Source organism: Pantherophis guttatus, chromosome 3 (genome assembly GCF_059756535.1).
Source record: "Pantherophis guttatus breed Tessera chromosome 3, ASM5975653v1, whole genome shotgun sequence".
Classification (NCBI taxonomy): Eukaryota; Metazoa; Chordata; class Lepidosauria; order Squamata; family Colubridae; genus Pantherophis; species Pantherophis guttatus.
In genome coordinates this window covers 36245029-36272834 of record NC_142065.1, presented here as the reverse complement: position 1 = coordinate 36272834, position 27806 = coordinate 36245029, and the positions used below count along the sequence as shown (strand labels likewise).

Genomic DNA, 27806 nt, shown 5'->3' with positions numbered 1-27806 from the left:
ATACAGTATTTTACACATTTTCTAATGTTGATAGTCTTATTTTATTTTTAATGTAAAGATGTATCTGAATGATTTGCTAATAAAAAATAAATACTTTGAAGAGGGCAATTTTTCCTATTAGTTCAGTTGATATTCTTTTTTTATTAGACCTTTTTCTAATAAATGATAGTCTTTGAATTTTTCATTATCTAGTTTTCTTCCATAGATGAAATAATTGCATTGCAATCTAATTGTATGGTAGCTATATTTATTTTCCTTAATTTACTCAACTACCTATGTGAGAACAGAAGTAAATTATACAGAAGAAGTGGAAGATCCAGTGGATTCTGATGGTAGGAAAACTCTTATTAGAGATGTAATGAAAATTGATATTTTAAAATATGCTCCTTGTAAAGAAAAAAAATCTGTCTTTAATCGGTGATGCTTTGAGTTATCATACAGAGAATAAGTTGGCTATAGATATTTTGAATGTCAAATGGGTTCTAATATAACAAATTTAGGTTGCTTTAATAAGTTTTCTTCTTACATATATATTTGGATATTTTTTATATTTTAAATGTGAGTAAAACAATGAAAGCTATTGGCAATTGGCGATAGTATTATCAAATTTGAATTATATAAAATAATATAATTGTCAAATACTAAAGTAATAATTTGAAAGATCTTTAATGTTTTTCATATAATTTTTAAAATTTAGGTGAAGTTTTGGGCTTTGAAAACCTAGTTTTCAGCATATTCGAGTTTGTTCATGCTCTATTAGAAAACCACAAGTTTAAAAGCACAGTGAAGAAAGCATTGCCTGAATTAATATATTACATCATTCTCTATATGCAGATAACAGAAGAACAGGTAAGCACATTTTTCATGCTTCAAATTGTAGAAAATGGGCTAGAAGCTTATTACTTTTCAGATATTGATGAAATACAACTCCAAGCAGTCTCATTCATCTTGGCTTGAAGTTGGCATTTAGCACCACCTGCAGGGGCCCAGGCTTTCTACTCAAAGTAAAATGTTTTTCAAACCTCATTTCATATTTTAATGTTTGCAAGAATGTATGTATTTCAAAATGATGTATCTCAGATTTTGTGTGAGCACAGCGTCTCTCTGCAAGTCATTAAAGCATCTCTTCCTTTTGCAAGTTGTTCCTTTTGCAAACATAGTATCAATGATTTAACCTGTTCTTGTTTAATCCTCTGAATTACACAGGCTGTACCATATGGCAAAATACTTATTGATTCTCTTTAAAAGTTTAAATGAGTAATGGATCCATAATATTTACCTAAACAGTTTATTACTAGATAAATATCTTAACCACACATTCTGCTTGCCATGAAGATGCCCCACTATTTTTAGAGATCATAGTCTTAAGACACTGCCTTCATCTTGATACTACCCTGCAGCTAAACTGCAACTAAGACAGCAGAAAAGTTGACTTGCAATGTTCTGGTGTGGAAAAAAAAAAGACACACAAGTTTCCAAGCAGACAGTCTGGAGCAGCAATCCCCAGCCTTTGCGGTTTGGCGGCCCGGTTGGGGAGGAAGGGGAACCGGTCCACACAAGTGATGGGCTGGCGCACCTGTTGCCATCATTAATGAAATCCCACTTGGTTGTCAAGCAGGGTATCCAAGCTTGGATACCCTGATCCAAGCTGTGGGGGTGAGCTGTGAAGTGCCTGAATTTTGATTTCATGACCATAGAGGCACTGCAATAGCTGTAACTTCAGGAACCTGATGTAATTACATTCACGCAGCACTGCTGTAATTTTGAATGGTCACAAACAATGGTCATTCACTGAGGACTACCTATATGTGGTAGTTTATTTATGTGTAGTCTTGAATAAGCAAAGGTATTTCTATGAATTATTGAAGTGCTATGATTGCTTTTCAGATAAAAGTCTGGACTGCTAATCCGCAACAATTTGTTGAGGATGAAGATGATGATACATTTTCCTATACAGTTAGAATTGCTGCACAGGACTTGCTGCTGGTAAGATTTTGCAATGGTACAAATTTACAATGTTTTGAAAAATATAAAGCAGGAATATGGAATGTATGGTTCTTCAGATGTTGAAATATGTTTCACCATCCTTAACTAATGACAGTGATGGCCTATGCTGATAGAAGTTGGAAACCAGTAATAAGTGGCAGAATATAGGTTTGTTTCTTTTGATCTACACAATAGTGGCAAATGGAAGTTGTTTTTAATAAGTAACTTACTGTATGTCACTATGTACATACTTGATTCTTAATGCTTGCTGCCTGAGAATGTGTGACTTTTATGCTATTTTATAAGAGCTATTCTGCTCTCAGGTTTTAAGTTGAAAAAAGAATGAAGCAATTAATGGATAGTTTAAAAGGAGATACATAAATGTAATGAAGGTCAGAAAGGCTGTTTAATAGAACTATTTTTATTTAGCATTTATTCTTTTTTACATTTATTACTCACTGTTTTGGAAAGAAGATACACATGAATGGTATTAGATTGCTTTCAAATTCTTCTAATGTTTGCTACGTCTCCATCCTTGGCATCATTGTATTTCATGTAAATATCTAAAATATTTCAAGATGCTAAAAAGAAGACAATTTTGTTAATATTTTTTCCTGACTAGACTGTTTTGAAGCTATTCACTATAACTGCTAACTTCATTATCAACAAAGAATAGTGATATGAAGGTTCCCTTTACCTTTTCTAGAAAATGTGAGCTATTGTCATACTTCTGTATAGGCTGTGGCAGCTGATTTCCAGAATGAAAGTGCAACAGCTTTGGCTGCTGCAGCTACAAGACACTTGCAGGAAGCCGAGCAAGCCAAAAATACTGGTGCTGAACATTGGTAAGAAAACAGCTTCTATAGGTGACAGTATCAGAATATTTAATCCATAATGAAACAAGCTAGTATTACAGTGTTTCTCCAAAAATAAGACTCTGTCTTATATTTTTTTGAATCGCAAAATAAGCGCTTGGCCTTATTTTCAGGGATGTCTTATTATTTTGGGGCGCGTGGAGCGAGACGGGGCTCCTCTTGCTGTCTTACCTGATTTCTGTGTCCCTAACCCTCACCAGAGGAAATGGCGGGGATCAGATGCACATGCAGTTAAATATTTTCAGGGAGGGTTTATTTGGGGGGGGGGGCTTATTTTAGTGCATGCACTCAAAAGCCTGATTGGGCTTATTGTCAGGGGATTTTTTATTTTAGGGGAAACAGTATATACCTTATAATCAAGTTAGAAATGAAAAATCTAGAATTAGAGCAGCTGCCTTCTCATTGACTATTATAAGTTATTCGGGGACATTAATAAATAAGCTAAGGTTGTTCATAAGGCAGAATAAATGCTAGTTTTCTAGACACTTTTTGCTTAAATTACAGGAGAATTAATCACAAGATTTATTATCATTTTTAATATTGATCAGAGTCTAACCTTCCATAGAATGCTGAAGGGCATTGGTATTAGGAGATCATATAAATGTAGCTGGAAGATACTGATAATGTTGGTGATACAATTATCATAATACTCAATTATGAACTGAAGTTTGTTTAACAAAATAATTACGGATATTACGGATATTATTACATAACAATCAGCAAAAAAATACAATTATAAATAAGATTGGGCACTAATTAACTGCCAGTTTACTACCTGTTTTGATAATTGCTAAATGCTGTCAGTTTTTATGAAATGAAAATTGGATTTTGCTTGGTTTTTCCTACAAAATAGTGAGTTCTGTAAGCAGTGGCTGTTGTGACATCCACTTACTGATTCACTCTGCAGAAGTAACAGAAACATAGATCTATGCCCGTAGATCTCATTTAGTTAAAGACTATATTCTCAATTGTCTGTCCTCTTCTTTCTCTTAGTCATGTACTAGATTTGAAAGCATGCATATCAGAACAGAAAAACGGGATTTAAGGTGAAAATGGAAACAAATGCACTATTATGATTATTATAGTGATCCACATCATATGGTAAAAGCCACCAAATCTATGGCATACTGTTATACTTACTGTTCCTAAAATAATCACAGGATATGATAAATACATACAGTATATAACTGTAATGGCGAACCTATGGCACGCATGCCAGAGGTGGCACGCAGCGCCCTCTCTGTGGGCAGATGAGCCGGCACCCCAGTTCAGCTCCGCTGCAAATGTGCGCATGCCTCCCTCCAGTCAGCTGGTCTTTGGGTCTCTGCCTCGTGTCCTATTGCCACACATAATAAATGGTATTCCCGGGTTCAATGAGAATAATTACAAAAAAATATTATACATTAGTTTCTTTAAATAAGTTACTTTCAATAAATATTTTTGTTTCTAATTTCTAGACATAAATATTCTATCTGTATTCCAATGTTGATCAAATAATCCAAAATACAAAATAATTCAGGAAAGTTATGGGATCAATGGATATTAATCTTGACAGCAGTTTGATTGCCTTCTGCTGGGTAACTAATGTCTTCCTTGTGCAGTTGGCTGGCCAGTATGACTAGATGAGCTGGGATCCAATCCAATAGGACATTGCTTATATTTTTATTCCTTGTTAATTTAATTAAAGCTAATACTAGAGAAGATTAATACTAATACACTAAGATAAATAGTAAAACTAATTCATATGAGAATAGTATTTATATTAATCCAATATACAATTTTCCCTGTTATAATACAAACAGATTAAGTTACCCTACTAAACTACATCTGTAACAAACTATCTCAAATATTGATCAGTTAAATAACATACTTCAAATATATAACAGCTCATATTTCCAAATAAAGTTAAATAACCACAGTATTATTTTTGTTATATATGGTAACCCAACTATTATTTTCTTAGTTTGCCATTGGTTTCCTACTGCTTTTTAGTTATCAGGTAAGAAAATAGAATATTAGAAAATTTAAGTAATTTATTCTTTGCAGGTGGAAGATACATGAAGCTTGCATGCTGGCTCTAGGCTCGGTCAAGTCACTTATCACAGATTGTGTAAAAAATGGAAGGATACATTTTGATATGCATGGATTTCTAACCAATGTTCTTCTTGCTGACCTTAACCTGTCAGGTACTTATGGTTGCCTAAAAATAATGAAAAAAGAACAATTCAAAAATCTTTTCAAAATACTGTATAGAGTTTGGATAAATTTTAAGAGAATGTTTGTGGTTATGGACAAATTGTATGGCATTTAAGTAGGCGTGAGTCCTTTTATTTATACACAGGATGAGATTAATTCAGAAACATTCTTCTAAACATAAAATCAGATTTACAATTATGTCATTTAATGAAAATTTCAAAGCAGAAAGGGAAGTCATTTTAACCCTGGTCTGCAAATAGAAGCTTGTTTTGATTTATATGCATTCATATGATATATGTATGTCTTCTCTTTGTCAACAGTTAAAAAGTAAGGAATACAAACACATTTTTGGTTACATAATGGCAAGTTATCCTTTCTGTTAAAATCCTTAGAATAAAAATGATTAGGTACATTCATTTATTTGCTTCAACCTGCACTTGGAGAATTAAAGAAGTATGCTGTATTACAATGTTGATCAGGTGTGCACACTTTATAACACTAGGCTATACCACCTATCATGTTTATGTGTAAAAAGATAACTTCATTTTTACTATCTCCAAGTATGTAAACTGTCTCACTAATATATATAGGGCCTGTTACCAAATGATAGTTTTGATAGAGAACTACAATAGCAATAACACTATGGTTTGGTTTTTTTTCTTATAGTTTCACCTTTCCTTCTTGGCCGTGCTCTCTGGGCGGCCAGTCGGTTCACAGTTGCAATGTCTCCAGAGCTCATCCAGCAATTTCTACAAGCAACAGTCAGTGGCCTTCATGAAACACAACCTCCTTCTGTGCGAATTTCTGCAGTAAGGGCTATCTGGGGGTATGTAGCTGAAGACCTGTCTTAGTTGAACAGTAGCATAATACCATGATTTAATTTTGAGAATGTATAATACTTAGAATGGTGAAGACATTGAATGTATGATTGTGAGAAATGTTGTGCTGTGTTATAATCTTATTGACAAATGTAATTTTATAATTTTTCTTTTTAAAATGTTTTTTTCCTAGCTACTGTGACCAACTGAAGATTTCTGAAAGCACCCATGTCCTACAGCCTTTTCTTCCTAGTATCCTTGATGGATTAATCCATTTGGCAGCTCAGTTTAGTTCCGAGGTTCTCAACCTTGTGATGGAAACTCTTTGCATTGTCTGCACAGTAGATCCAACCTTTACAGCAAGTGTGGAGAACAAGATTTGTCCCTTCACCATTGCAATATTTCTCAAATATAGTAATGGTACGTGTTCAGACTTGCTCTTGATTATGATTACAGATGATTATATTCAAAGAACACTGCTGATTTCAAATATTTTTAAATAAAGAAATTGGATTACACAGATGTTGGTGTTTTATTAAAAAGCCATAGGGATCTATCTTGGTTTAAAAAAAAGCTTATCAGAAATATTATTAAGCCAATTAATAGAAAATAGCTGCTTTTTGTTATGCTTGTTTCCTACTGTGACAGATAGCATTTTAGGATTCAGAAAATTGCTCAAATGGTGAGCATGGCCAGTTACAGAACAACCATTTATTAGAAGTAGAATTGATAAACTGCTCATTTCTTGGTCCCTAGGATGCCCTCTATTTTGTATCTTTGCATTTTTTCTGAATACTGTTTGAACAAAACACTTGGCTGAAACCACCCAGCAGTGTAATATTCTAAGAATGCGTATGAATTATGTGTTGGCTAGAATACTTGTTTGTAGACAGGGTGATATTAGAGGCTGCTTTTTCTTATTATAACATTATGATTTTACTAGGATATTTCTCCTTAGTAATTGATATCATTTCTTCATTTAGATCCAGTTGTCGCTTCTCTTGCCCAGGATATTTTTAAGGAACTAGCACAAATAGAAACCTGTCAGGATGCAATGCAGATGAGATTAATTCCAACTCTTGTCAGTATCATGCAAGCTCCTGTTGATAAAATTCCAGCAGGACTTTGTGCAGTAAGTATATAGACATTTTTCTCAAAATATAGAAACATTTGTATAGCCTGACTGCTGATTTAAAAAAAGAAATATTTGTTCTTAAATTCCTAATGAAAAATACATGAAAGCTGATATCCCCCGCAAAGCCAAACAATATAAGAATTAAATAGGCTTATATATTCTAGAAGTCTAAAAATGAAAGTATAATTAAAGCAATTAATATAGTATAATACTTAAATTAATAGCAAAAAGGACAATCAGGTAATAATTTGGCATTCCATAGTTACAATTAGCAGTTTGCAGGAGAACATAGTTTTAAGTAATTTCTTGAAATGTAATATATTAATGGAAATAAAAGAAAGATGACAAGTGAATTCAAAGTAAAGGAACAAAAGTGGGGAAGGTTTAAAAAGTTATTCAGTTTAATGGAACTTTCAGATTTTAGCTATAGATGTGGAAAGCAGAAAAAAATATTTTATTTATTTACTTAAAATACTTACATAGCCACCTGTCTTTTAACAACTCTGGGCAGCTCCCAAAATAAAAAGAGATTTGCAAGATTTCTCGATGAGGCAAGACAACAAGACATTCAGAGAAAAGCTGAAAACAATATGAATCTTCTTACCAACCAAATGGTAAGAAGGTTGTAGAAGTGTCATCTTGAACAAGTTGCTTCTAAGTTTTAGAAAACAAAATGACACTTGCTTATTATTTTTAATTACTTTGGATAAACTAATCCTACTATTGCATCATGTCATCTCCCCCCACCCCCGCTCGTTAGTTATCACCTCTGATTTATTTTCTTTTTCAGACTTCAATAGACATATTAACAACAGTTGTAAGAAATACTAAACCACCTCTTTCGGACCTCTTAATCTTCCAAGCTTTTCCTGCTGTGGCTCAGTGTAGCCTGCACACAGACGACAATGCTACCATGCAGGTAATGTTTTCTGAGTGGCTGTTCAGTCATTTGTATAAAGTTCCTGTATTTAAACCAACCGGATTCATGATGATTAAGATGCAGGGATAAGTTGACTGCAAATGGCAATTGATTCCATTAATGAAATTTAAATGGCTTTTTTATTTTTATTATCATATTATTTAAACACAAAGCAAATTTTTCACAACTGAAATTTAGTTTTCTCTAAGTTTCATTAATAGCAGAAAAATTAGTATAGGCATCTATGCAATAGGGCTGACAAAAAGGCATTGCAACTGCACAACACAAGTCCCAGCCTATTGTACCTGCATCTTGACATTGGGTACAAATATGTAAAATATAGTGTATTATCATATCATGATGTAGTTTTTATTATTTCTCACTCTTACAATACTCAGCAACGTTGTCAAATTTTACCTGTTTTGCTCTTCCTTTTTTGGTAATTGATTTGCTACAGAATAGAATGGAATGGAATGGAATGGAATGGAATGGAATGGAATGGAATGGAATGGAATGGAATAGAATGGAATAGAATAGAATAGAATAGAATAGAATTTTTTATTGGCCAAGTGTGATCGGAAACACAAGGAATTTGTCTTGGTGCATATGCTCTCAGTTTACATAAAAGAAAAGATACATTCATCAAGAATCATAAGGTACAACACTTAATGATTGTCATAGGGTACAAATAAGCAATCAGGAACAATATCAATATAAATCATAAGGATACAAGCAACAAAGTTACAGTCATACAGTTATAAGTGGAAGGAGATGGGTGATGGGAACGATGAGAAGATTAATAGTAGTGCAGACTTAGTAAATAGTTTGACAGTGTTGAGGGAATTATTTGTTTAGCAGAGTGATGGCGTTTGGGAAGAAACTGTTCTTGTGTCTAGTTGTTATGGTGTGAGGGTAGGAGTTGAAACAATTTATGTCCAGGATGTGAGAAGTCTGTAAATATTTTCACAGCCCTCTTTTTGACTCGTGCAGTATACAGGTCCTCAATGGAAGGCAGGTTGGTAGCAATTGTTTTTTCTGCAGTTCTAATTATCATCTGAAGTCTTTGTCTGTCTTGTTGGGTTGCAGAACCGAACCAGACAGTTATAGAGGTGCAGATGACAGACTCAATCATTCCTCTGTAGAACTGTATCTGCCTACAGAAAGCAGAAAAATAAAGGTTGATATATGGCTGATAAATGCTATTTAAAGATAGGCTATTTAATTTCAGATAGTTGTCATACTTTGAACAAGTTTCACTAATCTTAAATGAAGGGGGAAAATAACACTTGTTCAAGCAAGTTGATAAAATACACTTGTTTAAATGCAACAACATTCTGGAAAATACCAATTTTGGCTTTATTTCTTTGTGTACCTGTTTCTACCATGCCAGCATTTAAATTTAACTAATGGATATGAATAACATTAGGCATTCATGCATGAAAAAATGAATAACATTTTATAAGATTATACCTTCGATCCACCTTTTTAGATCATCACATGGGTCAATTTCATCCTCTGGATGTTTAGATTAGAAGTCTAAACATTGTAATTTTCCAAGAATTGTGCCAAGTAGAGTTTATTTTATTTTTCAGGCTTAGTACCTAGATCTTTAAAGGGGTTTTGTGAAAAAGTGAAGCAGAGTAAGTTCATCTGAAAAGATTTATTGTGGGTTTTTTTTTTCTTTGATCACCAGTTACTGTTTCATCCTGTGTGATAAGATGTTTGGTTGTAATATCTGAATTCTTTCTAGAATGAAAGATTTTGTGCTTTATTATTATGTTTTATTCAGAATGGTGGTGAGTGTTTACGTGCATACATCTCAGTCGCTCTGGAACAAATTGCACAGTGGCATGATGAGCAAGGCCACAATGGACTGTGGTATGTGATGCAGGTGGTGAGTCAACTTCTGGATCCACGCACCTCAGAATTCACAGCTGCCTTTGTAGGCAGGCTAGTTTCTACATTGATTTCCAAAGTTGGGAGTGAATTGGGAGAAAATCTGGATCAGATTCTCAGAGCAATTCTTAGTAAAATGCAGCAAGCAGAAACACTCACTGTAATGCAGGTAAGGAGGTTGTAAAATGGATGAAAACCGTAATTATTGGAATATTTATTTCATGATAATTATCAGAATAATTGTTTGCAAGCACTATATATATAAAATTAATATTGATATCAATATTTTATTCATGAGATTGCTTTTTAGAAATTGAAGCTATCATTATTTTTTTTTTATTCCTTTTGCAGTCTTTGATCATGGTATTTGCTCATCTAGTTCATTCTCAGCTGGAACCATTACTAGAATTTCTTTGTAGTTTACCTGGACCAACAGGCAAGCCTGCTCTGGAATTTGTAATGTCAGAGTGGATGAGTCGACAACATTTGTTCTATGGACAGTATGAAGGGAAGGTCAGGTAAGGTTTTCTGTTACTGCAGTGTATATTTCTATAGATTGAAACAAGTATTTAGTTGTTTTTTAAAGAATGTAAGAAGTAACTGTAAGGAGCAATGCATTTTATCGTAATTTTATTATAATGAATTGTTCAAGACAAATTGACCTTATACAGTTCTTTACATACTGTACAAGGATTTGTGCCTTGTTTAGAACACAAACATCTCTTATATAAAGGAATGGGAATATATCCATCAAAAGTTGTAGAGGGCTGGATTTTGTTAAGCATCCTGCCCACCCATTCAAAAAGAAAGTAGAAGTGTTGTCCTGTGTTGGCTAGTAAACTTGGTAATAGGGATTTCAAATTGGGTGGAAAGGAAGAAACACTAGGGATTATGGAAAAGCACATTGGAAAGAAAAGCCAGAAGGTACCCAGAGAACACCACACATACAGTAATATAGACAAATATCTTAAAGTCTTGCCTAATCTTTGTTTTTAAAATGCGGTAAAATAAATTATGTGATTATTAAAATAATTATATAAACATCACGACATAGGTTCTATTAAATATTTTGTTATACGTCCAAATGAAATAAAATGTTGCAAATCTTCACTTATGCTTTTGCATATATGTCTTGTAGGTAGAATGAAATGAAATGAAATATATTATTTTTTAAATTTTCAGTTCTGTAGCTCTATGTAAGTTACTCCAGTATGGTATCAGTACAGATGACAAGCGTCTTCAAGATATCAGGGTAAAAGGAGAAGAAATATTTAATATGGAAGAAGGCATACGTACACGATCAAAAGCAGCCAAAAGTGAGTATTTGTATCTGAATCAACAGGATGTATCCTTAAAAGTAATTTTAATTCTTTGTTACCTTTAGTAAACAATTAACACTAGGTCTATTTTGTAACTGGTGCCAAAATTAATTTTTTCATGATAAATTCGTCTATTGAAATTTTGGATAAAGATAAGACAGTCTTCAGTAAAAATTGAAATAGTCTGTTCTGTATTCCATTTAGCCTTTAAAATTTGCATACCAACTGCACTTACAATAAACAAATATTTATAAACATATATTTTAAACAAATATTTATAAAAGCTAATAGTGAATTTTTAATTTTATAAGAATAAATGATTCTGAACATTTAAAAATAGGTTCAGAACATATGTCCAAATTTCATGAAAAGCAATGTAACTTTTTGACTGGAAAAAAAATATTTTGCCATGTGTGTAACTGACTATTCTTCTGAACCAATTAAACTATTGTGTACTAAATATCTTATACAAAATATTTATTATTATTTTTTTTTTAAAATTATGTCCTGCTATGTCCTGAAATATGTAGCCTGCAAAAGGTTAACTTTGAGCCAGATGGTTAAAGAGTGATATTGACAATGTTTGTTCAGACAGAGTAAATATTAACTTTTAATAACAAATATAACAATGAGTATACAAAGAATCTGCATAAACAGATAATCCTCATTTAGCAAGTACCTCATGGGACCATTTGCAGTGATGAAAAATTAACTTCATGACCAATCCTCGCATTTACAACCTTTGCAGATCTGTAAAACAAAGGAAAGCTGAAGTAACTTTGTGAGAATAGTCAGTTTCTCTTAGAGACCACTTCACTTAACAACGTAGTTGCCAGCCCACTTGTGGACACTAAATGAGGACTACCTATAGCCAGGCAGTTATTGTCAGGGTCCCAGAACAATAGGTTCTCTGATCCTGCTGTATTTGTGTGTGTATGTGTGTGTGCATGCATGCGTGCGTGCATGCGTGTGTATGCATGTGTGCACCAAGAGGAGTTAAACTATTACTGGCTTTTAATAAAATATGCCCTGAGTCTTCGGAGAGGGGCGGCATACAAATTGAATTAATAAATAAGAATAAAGTATTTCAAAAACATACTTCTAAGGCTAATAAAACATGAAGCGCTTCTCCAACTGGTTTTGCATTGTGGTTTCTCAGAGTTCTTAATTTCTTTTAAAATCTGCAATTTTTGGTATCTTTTAGATCCTGAGCGCTGGACCAACATTCCTTTGTTAGTTAAAATCTTAAAGCTGATAATAAATGAGCTTTCTAATGCAATAGAAGCAAATGCTTCTCGACAGACTGCTGCAGAATGGAGCCAAGGTACTATCTTGCTAGGTATCTTATGATCCAACTTGCATGGAATATAGGTTTGGAAAGTCGAAATACACTCAGCCATGGATTAATCACTGTTGTACTGATGATTTTCAATTAGTGGTTATGGGTTATTTCTCCTGATTACAGGAGAAAAAGCTGGTTATGGTGATTGTGGGAGAAAAAGCTATAGTATAAAATTAATAAAATATATAAATATATGACATGCTGCTATAGTACATAATGTAAACAATGTTCACAGCATTGCATGAGTACCAACAGAATGTGAGCAAGGTTGCAAAAAAAAAAAAATACTGTATTGGGCATTCAGATTAGTAGTCATGTGTTCATAATGTGAATTCTTTTCCTTTTACAGTCTCTTATATAAAAGTTTGCCTTATGTTCTGGGTCAATTTACTGAGTTAATGACCACAAATGTTTACAGTAAAGGAATCAATTTTCAGTGGGATAACAGATTACTACAATGCGTAAATAAAATTTACTTGGGGACAAAAATGTTAACATTTGTTTTTCAGAGAATATTACAGCAGACAGTCAATAAAATTAAATCAATCTGTTCTGCAAGTTTAATTTCTTATTTCAATTAACAGAGGAATCCAATGATATGTGGGAAGATCAAGAAGATGAAGAGGAAGAAGAGAATGAAGGGTTAACGGGCCAGCTATTATCAGATATTCTTGCCACCAATAAATATGGTAAGTGAATCAGTTTTAAATTTGTGAAAAAGCATAAAAAGCTTATTAATTTTTTTTGAAATCAAAGCAACAATAATGTATATGACTAAACTGTTAGGATTTGTTTGTTCCCTATTTCAATACAATAATTTCAGTATGGGTAACTAGACACGTTGGTTCCATTTCTAAATCCGTTCCAAGAAACACACAAATTGAGCAACTCTCCCACGATGCCTACACAAACATATATTCTTTGAAATTAAAAAAGCTGCATGTGTTCAAAAGATAAATAGTAAGTGAAGTGGATGACCTATATCTGGATAAATTAAGACTTTCATGATTCAGTGATTCTGCTTGAAAAAGATTTCTGTTTAGCATGTTAAACAGAAGGTTTGGCTAGGATTGTTGTTAAACATGATATTTGAGTCCTATATGTAGGAATTCATTCTTTTGTATTAAAAGTAAAAAAACTGAATCATGTTTGTTTCTTATTTTATCTACCATTTCTGAGAAGCTTTAGAAGTAGATTGAAAATTGGATTGGAGAAAAGAGTTCACAAAAATGTGTCTATTCATTGTCAATTCTTACTATTGTAGTTTTAGGAATGGAAATAAAACTTTTGTTATGATGACATAACAAAGTGGTCATGTTTATGCCACTTTTAGATATATATTGTTGCTGTTAAATAGTAGATGGTTAAATAAAGAGAAGAAACAGAATCCAAATACATTCACTGTTTAGTTTGGAAATAGGATTATTAATAATTCTGGTTTGTTTTGTTATTTACTGATTTATTCAATGTCTAAAAAGAAAACAGCAGTTTATTGTAGTGCAAAGAAAGTATAAGAAGTTTAAGATTTCAGTTCTTTAAGTATGCATCAACTTCACTTTGAAACATATTTGCTTGACAGATGAAGATTATTATGAAGATGATGATGAGGATGATCCAGATTCATTGAAGGATCCTCTGTATCAGATAGATTTACAGGTGGTGTATCTTGCAGTCTAACATTATGTATTCATTTGTACTTTGAAACGTCACCATCTAGAACAGGGGTGTCAAACTCACAAACAACATGTTGTCACGTGATGTATTACAACTTTCCCCCCCTTTGCTAAACTGGGGATAGGCATGGCCAGCGAGTGACTCATCCAGCCTGCGGGCCGCGAGTTTTGACACCCTGATCTAGAATAATATTATATATTATATATCATATCTGTTTTTAAAATGGTATCACAAATGGGTTTTTTAAAGCAACACCATGATAAGGAGCAGTATCATTTATGAATCTAAAGATATTTCACAATATGTACACTAATAGCAAGAGACAGGACAGAACACAGTGCTCAATTTTTCTTTAAAAGCAAAGCAGTTTAAATCTTGTAGCAGAAAGCAATTGGAGATCCCATTCTGATGGTTGTGGTGACTAAGCCAAGAAAAAGTGTTATTCTGAATGCAGTGAGTCTGTACTTTAGGACTCAGAATTGCTTAAAATCGGATGCTGCAAGGCCCCTAAATTTTATCTGTTATTCTTACATAAGGGAAGTAAACAAGAATCAAATAGCCTAGTTTGAAGAGGCTCATATGCAAAATAGAAAGATGTAGCCATATATAATATAATTAAAAAATCATATGTAAATGTTTATCTTTGCAGCTGATGAGAAATTGACTTTAGTTAGAAAAGAATTTAAATAATTCAGTTGAGCGTCTTTGATTTCTTTAGGATTGAGAAGTTATATAGAGAATCTCTTCCCATTTTAGGCATGGGAAACCTTAGATAATCTACCTTTCCCTTCTCTATATTCTCTTTCATTCCATTGTTTGCTTGTTTGTTAATTCTGGCAAGTGTCTTAATAATTTCACATCCAGTTTGAGAGCCAGTTTAGTCTAATAAGGCTCCAGGATAGAAAGTAGGGGACTATGAGTTGAAGTTCTACATTAATCATGAAAGCCAGCTGGGTGACTTTGGGCCAGCCACTTTCTCTCAGCCCAATTCACCTCACAAGTTGATTGTTGTGGGAGAATATTAGGAGGAAAGTGTATTGGATATATTCACCACCTTGAGGTATTTGTAAACATAATAAAGGTGGGATACAAGAAATCTTAATATTGGACCTATTGCAGATAAGAAAATTTACATTTATTAGAATCAAAAGCTTTCCAAATGGAAGTTAGTTTATTCTAGTGTGTTAAATTTTAAGAAATGAATAAAATATTGAAATAGTATAAAGGTAGTTCTCGGCTTACAACCATAATTATGACTACCGTGTTTCCCTGAAAATAAGACAGGGTGTTATTTTCTTTTGACCCCCCCAAATAAGGGCTTGGCCTTATTATCGGGGGGTCTTATTATTTTGGGGATGCAGGAGGCTGCGAGCATGGGACTGGATGTTCCGTCTCTGCCATTGCCTCCCCACCCTGTTCTTCGCACCGGCCAAGCAGCCCAACACGTCCCACCCTACCCCAAAGGCAACAGCTGCTTCCCTTCCCCGCCGTCTCTTTATCGAGAGGGGTGGCAGATTGGGTGGGGGAGAAGTGAGACGCGTGGAACGAGACCTGGTTCCCCTTGATGTCTCTTTTCCCCCCCTCGCCCTTGCTTAGCCATCCGCCCCCTTTAGGGATGCAGTTTGGGGGTGGCAGGTGGGATGGGCGAGGAGCGGGACACAGGTCTTACCTTTCAAGCTCCATTGCTTTCCTCGCCATTGTGTCCAGGGAAACACGCTGTAAAAGAAAGCCTTCTTGTGAGTTCAAGAATTATTCTGGTAAATAATTTGGAAAGAGAATAATAAAAAAAAAACATCTGAAGAAGAAAATATCTTGTTATTCATGACTTGTCTCCAAGAACAAATACTATGGAGAAGAATTTTCCATTCTCTGTGCAAGTTAATCAGAAATAAGTGTTCTTCTCAAATATAATATTTCTTTGAGTTACAACAGGAAATAGACCAACAGTTAACATTATTGTAAAGCTGATGAGATTGTTCTCTTGACACTACTCATAGTTTTCAAACACATTGAAATTAAAGCTATAATCCTGGACACAGTTTGAACTGAATCTCTGATGCAATTCAGAATAAATATGTTCTGCCTTACAAGTAGTCCTCGACATACAGCAGTTTGTTTAGTGACCATTTAAAGTTATAATAGCACTGAAAAAGTGACTTATGACTGTTTTTCACACTAACGACTGTTGCAACATCCCCATGGTCATGTAATCAAAATTCAGATGCTTGGCAACTGACTCATATTTATGATGTTTACAGTGTCCCAGGGTCATGTGATCAATTTTTGCAACCTTCTGACAAAGTCAATGGGGAAACTAAATTCACTTAAGAAGCGGGTTTCTAATTTAACAACTGCAGTGATTCACATAACAGAAGAGCCTTGGTGGCGTAGCAGACTAAAGTGCTGTTAAATAGCACCAGCTGCCTGCAATTACTGCAAGTTCAAATCTCACCAGGCTCAAGGTTGACTCAGCCTTCCATCCTTTCGAGGTAGGTAAAATGAGGACCCGGATTGTGGGGGCAATAAGCTGACTGTATAAAAAAGAACACCGCTTTTGGGGGGGGGGCGAAAGCCTGCATTGTAAGCCGCCTGAGTCTCCAGAGAAGGCCGGCATATAAATTGAACCAATAAATAAAATAAATAAACAACTATGACAAGAAAAGTTGTAAAGTGGGACAAAACTCATTTAACAAATGCCTCACTTAGCAACATAAATTTGGGGCTTCATTGTGGTTGTACGTCAAGGACTACCAGTATTGAATAAAAAGATGTGCTGCCATTCACTGTAGGTGATTGAGATTAGTGCCTTAATCCCAAATTTTAAAAAAGTTTGTTGCAGAAATTCTGTACTCATTCTTAAACCCATATTTTGATTCTGCTTTGTAAATTACATCACAAATCCTTTAACAACTTTAATATAAACTACGACTCCATTACCCTGGATTTATGATGTTTTTTTCCCATCAACTATTAACCATGTATTTCTCTTCTATTCAGGTATTAACAATGTATTTTCTTTCTCCTAGGCTTATCTTACAGAATTCTTATGCCAGTTTGCCCAGCAGCCTTGCTATGCAATGTTCTCAGACCATCTCAATGAAAATGAAAGAAGAGTTCTTCAGACCATTGGCATATAAATCCAGAATATCGTGATAATATCTAGGCAACATTTTCTGGTTTAGTTCATATTTTTGACCTAAACAAGGAACAGTTTCTTTATTCATAAAATATTACAAATATGATTAATTTTTATTTGGAAGTACTGCTCGTGATTTAGAAGGCGACAAAAGGCAAATATGCATGGAGTTTTTGCATTCTGAATTCGCACAATGGGAACACTATTCTTCTGATAAACTTTCCAGTTTGGCTCTAAACATTTTTTCCTCTACTGAAAAAGCACTTCACTGACTTTTTACAGCACAGTTTAATGAAATGAGGAAGGAACTGTTGTCACTAGCTTGTTTATCTAGAAACTTGGAAGCGCTTCACACTTTTGTTACGCAGGGTATATTATCTTGATCTAACCAGATGACATTTTTTATATAGACATATGGAATGAAATGGAATCTGCTTCCAGTCCAATACTTTGAATTAAAACCTGAAAAATAAAAATGCTAAATTGTTTCCATTTATAGAAAACCTTTGGGGTTCTACCATTTCATAATTCTGTACTAAAACTATCATGCACCCATATTGAGCAGACTTGCTACATTAAAACTCAGTTCCTGTGGTTACTGATGACTTTTGTTTAGAAACCAAACTTTTTTTATATGAAACTGATTGTATTTAACTTGTTTATTTACTTCACGAACCCATTTCTCCAAAACTGTTTGCTTTGTTCACACACAGGATTATACAACTGGCTAAACCATAGTTCACAAATTAGTACAAGTATTTTTTATAGGGTAGTAAAATTAATATTGCTGGTTACTCTAAAAGTCAGTACACCAATGCATCTCCCAACACCTTTTTGCCTTTTTCTCCCTTTTTGGGAAATGAAATAAAACTATTCAAACATAAATTGGTATTGTTCTTTTTAAAATTCAGAAAAGAAAATGGTACCCTTTGCTTTTAATTAGTACTTAGAATACTGTATTTCTGTATAGATTTGGAAAGCAACTTTCTGTTTAATGTGTACTGTTACATTAATTAATCTGTGTTGATTTCAAACTGTTTGAAGTGTTAATACTATAAGAAATTTATTTCTGTGAAATGCCTATTACATCAGTATTTCTGGCTCATGAAAAAGCCAGGACTTGCACAGAGTTACATTAGACACATAGTGTATCCCTGACTTCCTTGAAAAAGATAATATGTATGAAGGTAACTATGTAAGTATTTCCCTCATATGAATGAAGTAAATCTAATAGAAGCTCAATTTTAGCATACCACAAATTTAGGCCTAAGAAAATGTCTTTAATGATTTCTGATTTAGGATGTTTAATATAATTAAATTACTAATATATTTTTATGTGGACACTGAAAGAGAATTCTTGTCCATTATCATTGGAATTAAAACCCTTTTAGCTTGATTGGAAATGTTAATTATAATGATAGTGATCATTTAGAAATCCTTTTAACTTGAAACTGAATTTGGAATATAATAATTTATCTGATGTGCTGACACTATTTTTTATAGGACAGTTCCAAAAACTATGACACAACTTATTAATTTTTGTTTCTATTCTCTCAGCAAAATATTTGGGCAAACAGATAAAATAGATGCCTTAAGGTTTTTTCCTCTCAAAGTGGACAGCTTGGGAATTTGTAATGCAAAAGTCCGAGTATTATAAAATCTTTTTCATTTAAAATCGTCTGCCCTGTTATTTCCTAACTTTCAGGATTTCAAAAGTGTACCATAAAAAACAAGTATTTTAAATAAAAGAACAGCAAAAATATTTTCATCTTGGATCTGAAGTGCATAAAAGTATATCTTTATTATTTATGACATTAAAACCATTACTAGGGTACCAGAAAAGGCTTCATGGTTATCATTTAACTTTACTAATATAAAAATTACTTGTATTTATTTATAGTTTACCTTTATTTACTAAGATGAACATAAGACTACCTCATTATTATTGCTATAATAAATACTGGATACTTGAATAACTACGTCAAACTTTAATCAAGAAAATGCAAGTAGCTTCCCCTTTTTTAAAATTAATAAACCATATTGTTTAAAAGATATTCTTGATTTTATATACATAAGAGCAAATATTTCATAAGATCAAAAGTACTTTTAGAATGGGTTATTGCTATTTATAAATATTTTGTCTTATGACATAAAATAAAAACTATAAATGTACAAACATTGCTCTTTATTCTATTTGCATAGAATAATACCTGTACATTTATGTATTTAAATAATGAGGAAAAAAATGCTGCTCCATTCATAAGACAGCATCATTGATTTAGCTGATCAAAAAACAACAAAAGTCCAGCTTCCGTTTCAACATACCCAGTAAAGTGAAACTTTCCAGCTCTTAAATATTTGGTTGTTTTTTACATGTACTTTGTAACTTGATGCCTTGTCAGTTTCCTATGCTGCTGCAGTAATTGAGTTGTCATATTAAAACAATTTGTGGGTTTATCCCTTTTGAGTTCTATAGTGCTTCTGAGTGAGGTCTGCCATTTTTGTCCCATAGATTATTTCATACATAAATAGACTTTTGTTTTCTTATATAAATATTTTATACAAAGTTTTTATATAAAATAAAAGTATCTAGAGAATGTATACTTCAAATAAAATGATTTGATAGCTATAGTAAGGATGAAGATTAACTTGCAATATATATAGAAATATATAAGTTAAATATATAAGTGAACAGCATAATATTGATAGAAATGTCTAGTGTCAACTTGGTTTTTATCATTTTCTGCCGTATCCTATTCATAACAGTTTTACCTTGCTACTGTTAGATGAAAAACATACCATTCCTGGGAAGAAATGTTCTTGGGAATATATAGCTTATTGATACAAAATATGAAATTCTTGAATTTTGAGTAATATCAACGGTTCTAGCAAGTCCCGCTTTGTTTCCTTGACAAAAGTTACAAACATTTAAGTGCGTGTCCATGCTGAATACATTCACCATACTTTTTATGTAGTGAAAAATGATAAGCACTTTTATGTCGTAAAAAATGCATCAAGGAAGACAGATGAGTCAAGACTAATAGACAAATTAATTTTCTTACTTTTGATCACTCCCTTTGATTAAATTCTGTTCAAGTAATGCTTTCATTGCCTTCATTTGAAAAGGCAAACAATAGTTGTTTAAGTTTGATGTTTTTTCACATTCGACATGGTCTTTTTGACATCTCTTCAAAAAAGTTGGGAAAGTGAACTGTCTCTAAAGGTTTATAGATTTCCCCCCTCCTGCTTAACAAAATGTTACGTCTTAATTCATATTGGAAAAACTGATCATTACGCTATTACGTCCATCCTGGGCTGCCTGAATCCCAATTTTAATATATAAGTTTGCTTTTTTTTTTTTTTTGTCTTGAACTTTTGGCTGCCGTTGCCACGTTATATCATAATTGAAACACGTACTTCGAAAGGGTGTGTGCGACTCAATAATCAAAACCACGCTCTGATTAAAATCCATAGTTAAAATACAAACTATAAAACCACCCTTGAAAATGCTGCTGCAGGAAGTATATGGCATGCTGGGAATTGTAGTCGGATTTCCGAATAAGAAACGGTGCCGGAGGGGCCGTGGGATGTCGGGAGTTGTAGTTTGACGTTCGGCCTTGATCGATGTTCTCTCGCGGATTTTCTTCTCGGCAGCAAAAGCCGGGCCATGGCGGCTGCGGCCAACTCGGGCGGTCGTTCCAAGGTGGCGCCCAGCGTAGATTTTGATCATAGCTGCTCCGACAGCGTCGAATACCTGACTCTGAATTTCGGGCCTTTCGAGACGGTGCACCGGTGGCGCCGCCTCCCGCCCTGCGATGAATTCGTCGGGGCTCGGTGAGGCGTCTCGGGGGTCTGCGGGGAGCTCGGCTCGGTGTTGGGCTAAACAGAGCCACCGATGAAATGCCGGACCGGAGGGCGGATTTAGGGAAGGGATGTAGACCAAAGTTGTCTCCTCTTTTCTTTCCAGCCGTAGCAAACACACCGTGGTGGCTTATCGAGATGCCATCTACGTCTTTGGTGGGGATAACGGGTGAGTCTCCCTACGTTCCTCCCCTTGGTTGTAGCCCCACCTGTCCCCACAAGCAAAACAAATGCTGGCTCCTTTTTGCGCTTCTCCGCTCCCTAACATGGTTCACTTTAACAGTGGCACACAAAAAGTTTCTTCCAGACAAGGTTTTCTAAAATGGAGATACAGTAAATGTAAAACCTTACTTCTGTGGTAAAATTATATATATAAAACATATATAAAATTTCTAAGGTTGCCTCTTTGGGAAGGGACAATGGAATAGCAGTTTTATTTGCATCAACTTTGTAATAGTTGGGGATATGTTTCACTTTGTCTAGTTCACAGTGGTTGCTTTTATGATGGTTGATATAAAAACAATTCCTATGTAATAGCAAATGAAAGAAGTTTTGCTAAGGGGTTTATGCCATCGTACCATTTACAGCTTTCAAAGAAAAGAATGGTAGTGTTATTACCAAATATGTGCAGTCTTTATTGAATCAGTACTGTGTCATTTTAAAAGCAAATTATTAAAAACATAAATAAGACATTTGCTTGAGGCATTAAGGAAACAAGCATGAACAAGCAAAATTTCAACTTATAAATATCTGCTGTTTCCATTAATTATATTTATTTGTAAAATTTATCCTAATATAATTGTTAAAGAAGTTACTGTTTTTCTCTCATTTGATTTAAAAATAGTTAGAAACCAAGTAATAGATAGATTTTAGCTGAGTAAATTTCTTTCACCTATAAACTTTATTTTTTATTTTTTTGGTGGCTTCTTAATATATATTTATGTATTGTTTCCCTTTGAAGGAAAACTATGTTGAATGACTTGTTAAGATTTGATGTGAAGGACTGCTCTTGGTGCAGGTACTTTTCCATTTCTAATAAATATCCCATATTATCAATATTTGAGTGAATTGGAACATGAATATTTGACAAAATGAGAAATTATTTATTTTTCATGATAGCAATATACTTTATTGTTGTCTGTTTTGATTTGGTGTCAAAATAAGTTAAATTATTGGTAAGGCATGTTAGGAAGAAGAAAAGTTTTGAATCATTTTAAAGAAGAATAACAGAATGAGCATATAATTTTAAATACATTTATATAAATATACTAAATATATTCAGGATTGTAGGTTTTATAATAGTAACAAAATAAATTAGACTACCACAGAATTTTAGGAAGTGTGATATGCCCAAATTCCTTCTGAACAAATATTCAAAGTTTTCATAGGTTATATACAGGAGCAATAGTATATAACTGGCAAATTCATAAAATATGTAAGAATTAATATTGCTAATTTAAATATGAAATATAGTGCTCTACCTACCTATCTACCATCTTATTCTTAGACTAGTAAAATTATTTTAATAGAGCTGGAAAACATACAAAGCAAAATATCTACATTGTGCCCTTTTGTAGAGACAATTGGAGGTGGCTTCCAAAGGAGCTACATACATTTGGAAAAAGCACAGCAGCTTTAGTATTTTAAAAATATCTGTTTCATACATGCTGCCATGCATTTTGAAGTATTCCTTTCAAAGGATGTCTATATCTCTATTTTATTACCAGTGTTGTTAAATGAAAATATTTCCTCTTTTGTTCTAGGATGTAAATCCAAAGAACTTTTTGTTATATGGCAGGCGATCTGAAAACCCTTGCTGATCTGTACTTGTTTTGTTTTGGCCAATTTGGCCAATTTGACATTAAGTTAAAAATACACACAATCAACATTTTCATGTCCTTTCATTAAAGTACCATATTAATTAAGCCTATTTTTTTTTATTTCTACGTATTGTTGTATATTATCCTGCATAGGGCTTTTACTACTGGGACTCCACCAGCACCAAGGTATCACCACTCAGCAGTAGTTTATGGAAGCAGCATGTTTGTATTTGGTGAGTTATCAGAAAGCTAACCAAGTTCTCTGCGTAATTTAGCAATCTTAGTGAATTAGCATGAGGAGTTAACAACAAACCTATATAGCACTGACAGAAAAATAATTGATAAATGTTATCAATTCATGAATGTAAGCAAAGTCTGAAAACAATATGGAATAAGATAAGTTTAAAAACTAACAGTATGAAAATAGTGCAGGAATCTGACATAATGCAAAGCATACCAGTAAATAAAAAATAAGTATACATTGCACAAAGTAGACATGACAAGTTCTGGATATCATATATGTTTCTTATGAACTGTAAAGACATTAATTGGTTTGCTTTGTGTAATCATATTTTTTGTTATAAATAATAACTTCTTTATTATCAAATTGTACAAACCATCTCTTTTATTATATCATTATCATCATGTAGGTGGCTACACTGGAGATATATATTCCAATTCCAACTTGAAGAACAAAAATGATCTTTTTGAATATAAACTTGCAACAGGCCAATGGACAGAATGGAAGATTGAAGGAAGGTAAGAGTGTATATGTATTATTACACAAACCTGTAAAAAGCGCAGATTCATAGAGCAGTACTCAGAGTAGTAATTTTATATATAATTGTGAAGGCTGCAAAGTGGTCTAGAGATTTAAAAATTTTAGCCCTTCCCAGTTGATAAACAGTAATAACATTAAACCCACCACAGTAGCAGTCTTCTTTCAATCCTTTTGCCTAAAAAAAATCAGTGGCTATATTTACAGATAAAGCTAAATAAAGAACAATTGTTTTTATTTAGTCAGGATGTCAAATCAAACTAAAATTAAAAGATAAGGCTGTTAAAAAGTGCCAGTCCTTGATTTATATACTTAGTAAGTAAACGTAAAACCTTACTTCTATGGTTGACTTCATTAATTCAGAAAGAAGAAACATTCAATTAACTGTTGCTTTTTTCTTGATGGGAAACTGTAACTGAATTATACTTTGCTTAGCCTGAAAGAGAATTTGGAGTTTTTAATGTGTTGGTTTGTTTTTACACTCTCATAAAACTACGAATACCAAAATCTTGAGATTTAAATTATTTATCCCTCCAAACCATCCATTCCTCCATCCATCCAAAGCAATTTTGGCCAGATAATATAAAATTAAAAGAATAATAAATAAATAATATAGATAAGGTAAAACATATGCTCATCATCAAATCTAATTAATATATATCATCCAGGTCAGAGATATTTTGCAGGTTGGTCCAAATTTATTGTGTACTAGTAAAAAATTCTTATAGCATGTAGCCAGAAAAAGTATCTGATATTCTGTACTAAAACTTAACTATTCCCCAAATAGTTAAATTTTGATAGTATTCATTCATTTAGGTATGTAATAAGCAGCTTTTTATCATACTTGTGTAACTGTATTAGCAGTTAAGATACTGATAAATTTGTCTTTAGATTACCAGTTGCTCGGTCAGCTCATGGTGCAACCGTCTATAGTGATAAACTGTGGATCTTTGCAGGATATGATGGAAATGCACGGTAAGGTACATTATTTGTCATAAGGCTATGATTATTTTTATTAATAATTATAAGACAACTCAAGACTCTTGATGTGATAGGATGAAGTTAGATTTACTTACGTGCCTTTATTAGTATTTTAGTTTACCATTGGTTTATTATGATATTCAGAAATTCATAATTAAGAAGACCTAATTTGCAGTTTATTGAGCAATTTAAATGAAATAAATTATATGAGCTTAGTTCTAACATACATTTCTTCATTGGAAAAACGTGCTTCCATTTTCTGGAGCCTTTTTTCTCAAGAATAATATTTGGCCAAACCTGGTTTGACCAAATATTACAGTAAGTTCTTCACTGTCTCCCTGACCTCCAATACCTAGTTGCTTGTCTTTCCAATATAATTCTTTCCTAATCCAAAATAAATTCATGAAGGGTAATTTAGGATATAGATGATTGAAATTTTGAATGTTTAAACATATTTTAGGAGCTTGGAATCAGTTCCTTACACTAAAAAATGGAACCCATTTCAAAAAGCCCCCTCAGATTCTCTATGGATTAATTTTCCAATGTGGAAGAGAAGATGAGAAATAATCTCTGAGGCAAAATTCAGGCCCTATGTCTTGGAGCTCTGGCTATGACAATTGCTTATAATGACAGTGGGTAACAGGGATTGTAGGTTACACATTGCACTCCTTTTGGCCCCCAAATCCCACAGTCTCCTTGAATTTCTATTGCTGAAATTAGCATTTTATGGTGTTGAGGAACTTTTAATGTATGTTCAATTCTAATATCTATTAGGGTTTTGGATTGGAAATTTTCCTTCACATAAAATAGATTGTGCTGTTACTGTTAAATTCCTAAAAGTATATTAAAAGTTGTATTTTCCTTCAATACAGATTAAATGACATGTGGACTATTAGCTTACAAGACAGAGATTTAACGTGTTGGGAAGAGGTAAGACATTACCTTAATATTGTTAAAAGTTGGATCAAAATATTCCTCAATGAGAGTTGAGGTTAATCTATTTAGAGATGGATTGTGAGGGAAGGGTGAATGGATATTTCTAATTCAACAATTGTCAATATTTCAGAAATATATTTGAACAAAGTATTGGATGTATAGTTCTAACTGTGTGCAATTCTTTATATTTAAATTATATTGTTTCTGCTAGATTATACTTTAGATAATTTAAGACTGAGATCCTCATTTTTCAGGAGTAGGCTTATTAATTGTATTTTTACTTTTAGCAAGGGTACATAGATATTGTAGGTAACCCAAATTGTTGAGCTTTTAGTATCTGGTTTTTAAAAGTTTAGTCGTTTATTTTTTGATAGTATGAACAAATCACAATACATTTCAGCCTTCAAATTAAGAATGAATCTATAGCTCTGACTGGATAGTGGTGAATGTTCCCCGCCATCCAGTCAGAGCTGAAGAAGCTTCTTGGATGAGAAGTGAAACGTCTTCAAAGAAAAATCAGAAAGTCCAGTTGCCTCTTGAAAAAGCACCTTTGGGACAACCATGACCTGAATGACTGAGAATCTCTATAGATAATGAATATATAATAAATAGATCTACAGAAATACTTAGATTACAGGTCTCAACACAATTTATTGCAATTTATTTTGTGGTATTGCTTTTCAGATTAAACAAACTGGTGAGATTCCTCCTTCATGCTGTAATTTTCCTGTAGCTGTCTGCAAAGAAAGTATGTTTGTTTTTTCTGGCCAGAGTGGAGCAAAGATTACCAATAACCTTTTTCAGTTCGAATTCAAAGAAAAAATGTATGTATGAAATATAACTGAGCAAAATCAAATAAGTTTAAAAATGAGTATCTTGAATTTAATCTAGTGGAAATGTTTACTATAATTCAAATTATAGTAAAGTATAATTTATATAGTAAATTATATTTTGAAAAATGATTTGAAAAGCATTCCCCTGATTTGATTTGATTTGATTTGATTTGATGTTGCCCTCTTTTTATTCTAACTTCTTAGTATTGTTGTGATGCTATTGTGTTTTTATTTTTTATGCTATCTCTTACATTATATTTTTTTCTTTGTAAAATGCCAAGAGTCATTTTGATCGCAATAGCATAGAAATATGTTTAATAAATAAATGCATTTCTATAAGTTATCTCCAGGAGAAAATTGTCATAAAGTTCAATGGAGACATTGAAGAAAATGCTACTGAAAATGAAAATCAGGAGAGGGCTTTGAGAGGTGTGTGTATGCTTTCAATTCTGTTTTTGTCTCCTGGTGACTGCCTGGACAATTCCCTGCAATTTCCTTTGCAAGTTTTTTTGAAAGTAGTTTGCTACTACTGCTTCCTAAAGTATGAGAGAATGACAGGCCCAAGGTCACCCATCTCCCTTTGTGGGACTAGAACTCATGGTCTCCCAGTTTTCAGCCTGCTGGCTTAACTGCAACATCAGACTGGGTCACATGAGTAGACTATAACATTTAAGTATGAATGTATATTGATTACTTCTGTATTTCTGTTGTTATATATATTAAAGCAATCAACCTACATGGATTTAGCTTTACTGTTTCAATAAGGCATTTGCTTGAATTATTTTTATTATGAATGAATTATTCATTATCAGTATACAAATTGTAATGGACCCCCCCCAAAAAACAACCCTATCTGAATCTCTTTATTAGACCATTATGAAATTACATTATATATACTGGTAGGATGCTCCATCAAGTTGATTTCTGAAATATAAAGTGGAGTAGCTTATTTTGTCTTATCAGGGCAAACATTCTACAGAGTGATGGACTGAATTGTATTTCTGTGTTATTTATGAAAACAGATTAAAGGATCCTGTTGTAAAACCTATTATAATCATTTATAATTAACATTTAAACACAGCAAAATGTAAAAAGGATGCATTAATTGTAAATTCAACTAAAATGTTATGTGTTCAGTTTAAGGAAATCAAAAGAGAGCAACAAAAATGTATATGGTTAGAAGTAATTCCTATTTAATGTGCTTATTACCTAGTTGAGGATTGTATCCAAGACTTTGATTAGCTGATAAGCAGGATAACAATTTGCGAAATATTTTGTACACATAAAAAAGGGAGAAATTA

General features: G+C 33.1%; 2 protein-coding genes across 3 annotated transcripts in view; both read left to right on the top strand.

Annotated features, from left to right (window-relative positions):
• IPO9 (importin 9) overlaps positions 1 to 18181 on the top strand; it is a 30594-nt gene extending 12413 nt beyond the window's left edge. The window contains exons 9-24 of the mRNA XM_087889277.1: positions 271 to 332; positions 698 to 849; positions 1888 to 1986; positions 2725 to 2831; positions 4908 to 5047; positions 5724 to 5883; positions 6069 to 6295; positions 6859 to 7007; positions 7801 to 7929; positions 9719 to 9994; positions 10177 to 10343; positions 11008 to 11141; positions 12349 to 12468; positions 13071 to 13175; positions 14066 to 14142; positions 17187 to 18181. Of these exons, the coding sequence (XP_087745403.1) occupies positions 271 to 332; positions 698 to 849; positions 1888 to 1986; positions 2725 to 2831; positions 4908 to 5047; positions 5724 to 5883; positions 6069 to 6295; positions 6859 to 7007; positions 7801 to 7929; positions 9719 to 9994; positions 10177 to 10343; positions 11008 to 11141; positions 12349 to 12468; positions 13071 to 13175; positions 14066 to 14142; positions 17187 to 17297 (2215 nt within the window). The 3' untranslated portion in view covers positions 17298 to 18181. The remainder of the gene's footprint in view (positions 1 to 270; positions 333 to 697; positions 850 to 1887; positions 1987 to 2724; positions 2832 to 4907; positions 5048 to 5723; positions 5884 to 6068; positions 6296 to 6858; positions 7008 to 7800; positions 7930 to 9718; positions 9995 to 10176; positions 10344 to 11007; positions 11142 to 12348; positions 12469 to 13070; positions 13176 to 14065; positions 14143 to 17186) is intronic.
• Positions 18182 to 20695: 2514 nt separating this feature from the next.
• The window catches only part of LZTR1 (leucine zipper like post translational regulator 1), a 29216-nt gene continuing 22105 nt past the window's right edge, over positions 20696 to 27806 (top strand). Inside the window, exons 1-8 of one of the 2 annotated variants that reach the window (XM_034414142.3) lie at positions 20696 to 21130; positions 21264 to 21326; positions 22119 to 22175; positions 23131 to 23210; positions 23628 to 23736; positions 24647 to 24730; positions 25609 to 25666; positions 26357 to 26496. In XM_034414142.3, coding sequence (XP_034270033.1) covers positions 20964 to 21130; positions 21264 to 21326; positions 22119 to 22175; positions 23131 to 23210; positions 23628 to 23736; positions 24647 to 24730; positions 25609 to 25666; positions 26357 to 26496 — 758 coding nt within the window. In that variant the 5' untranslated portion in view covers positions 20696 to 20963. The remainder of the gene's footprint in view (positions 21131 to 21263; positions 21327 to 22118; positions 22176 to 23130; positions 23211 to 23627; positions 23737 to 24646; positions 24731 to 25608; positions 25667 to 26356; positions 26497 to 27806) is intronic. The other variant, XM_034414143.3, reaches the window with a different exon arrangement.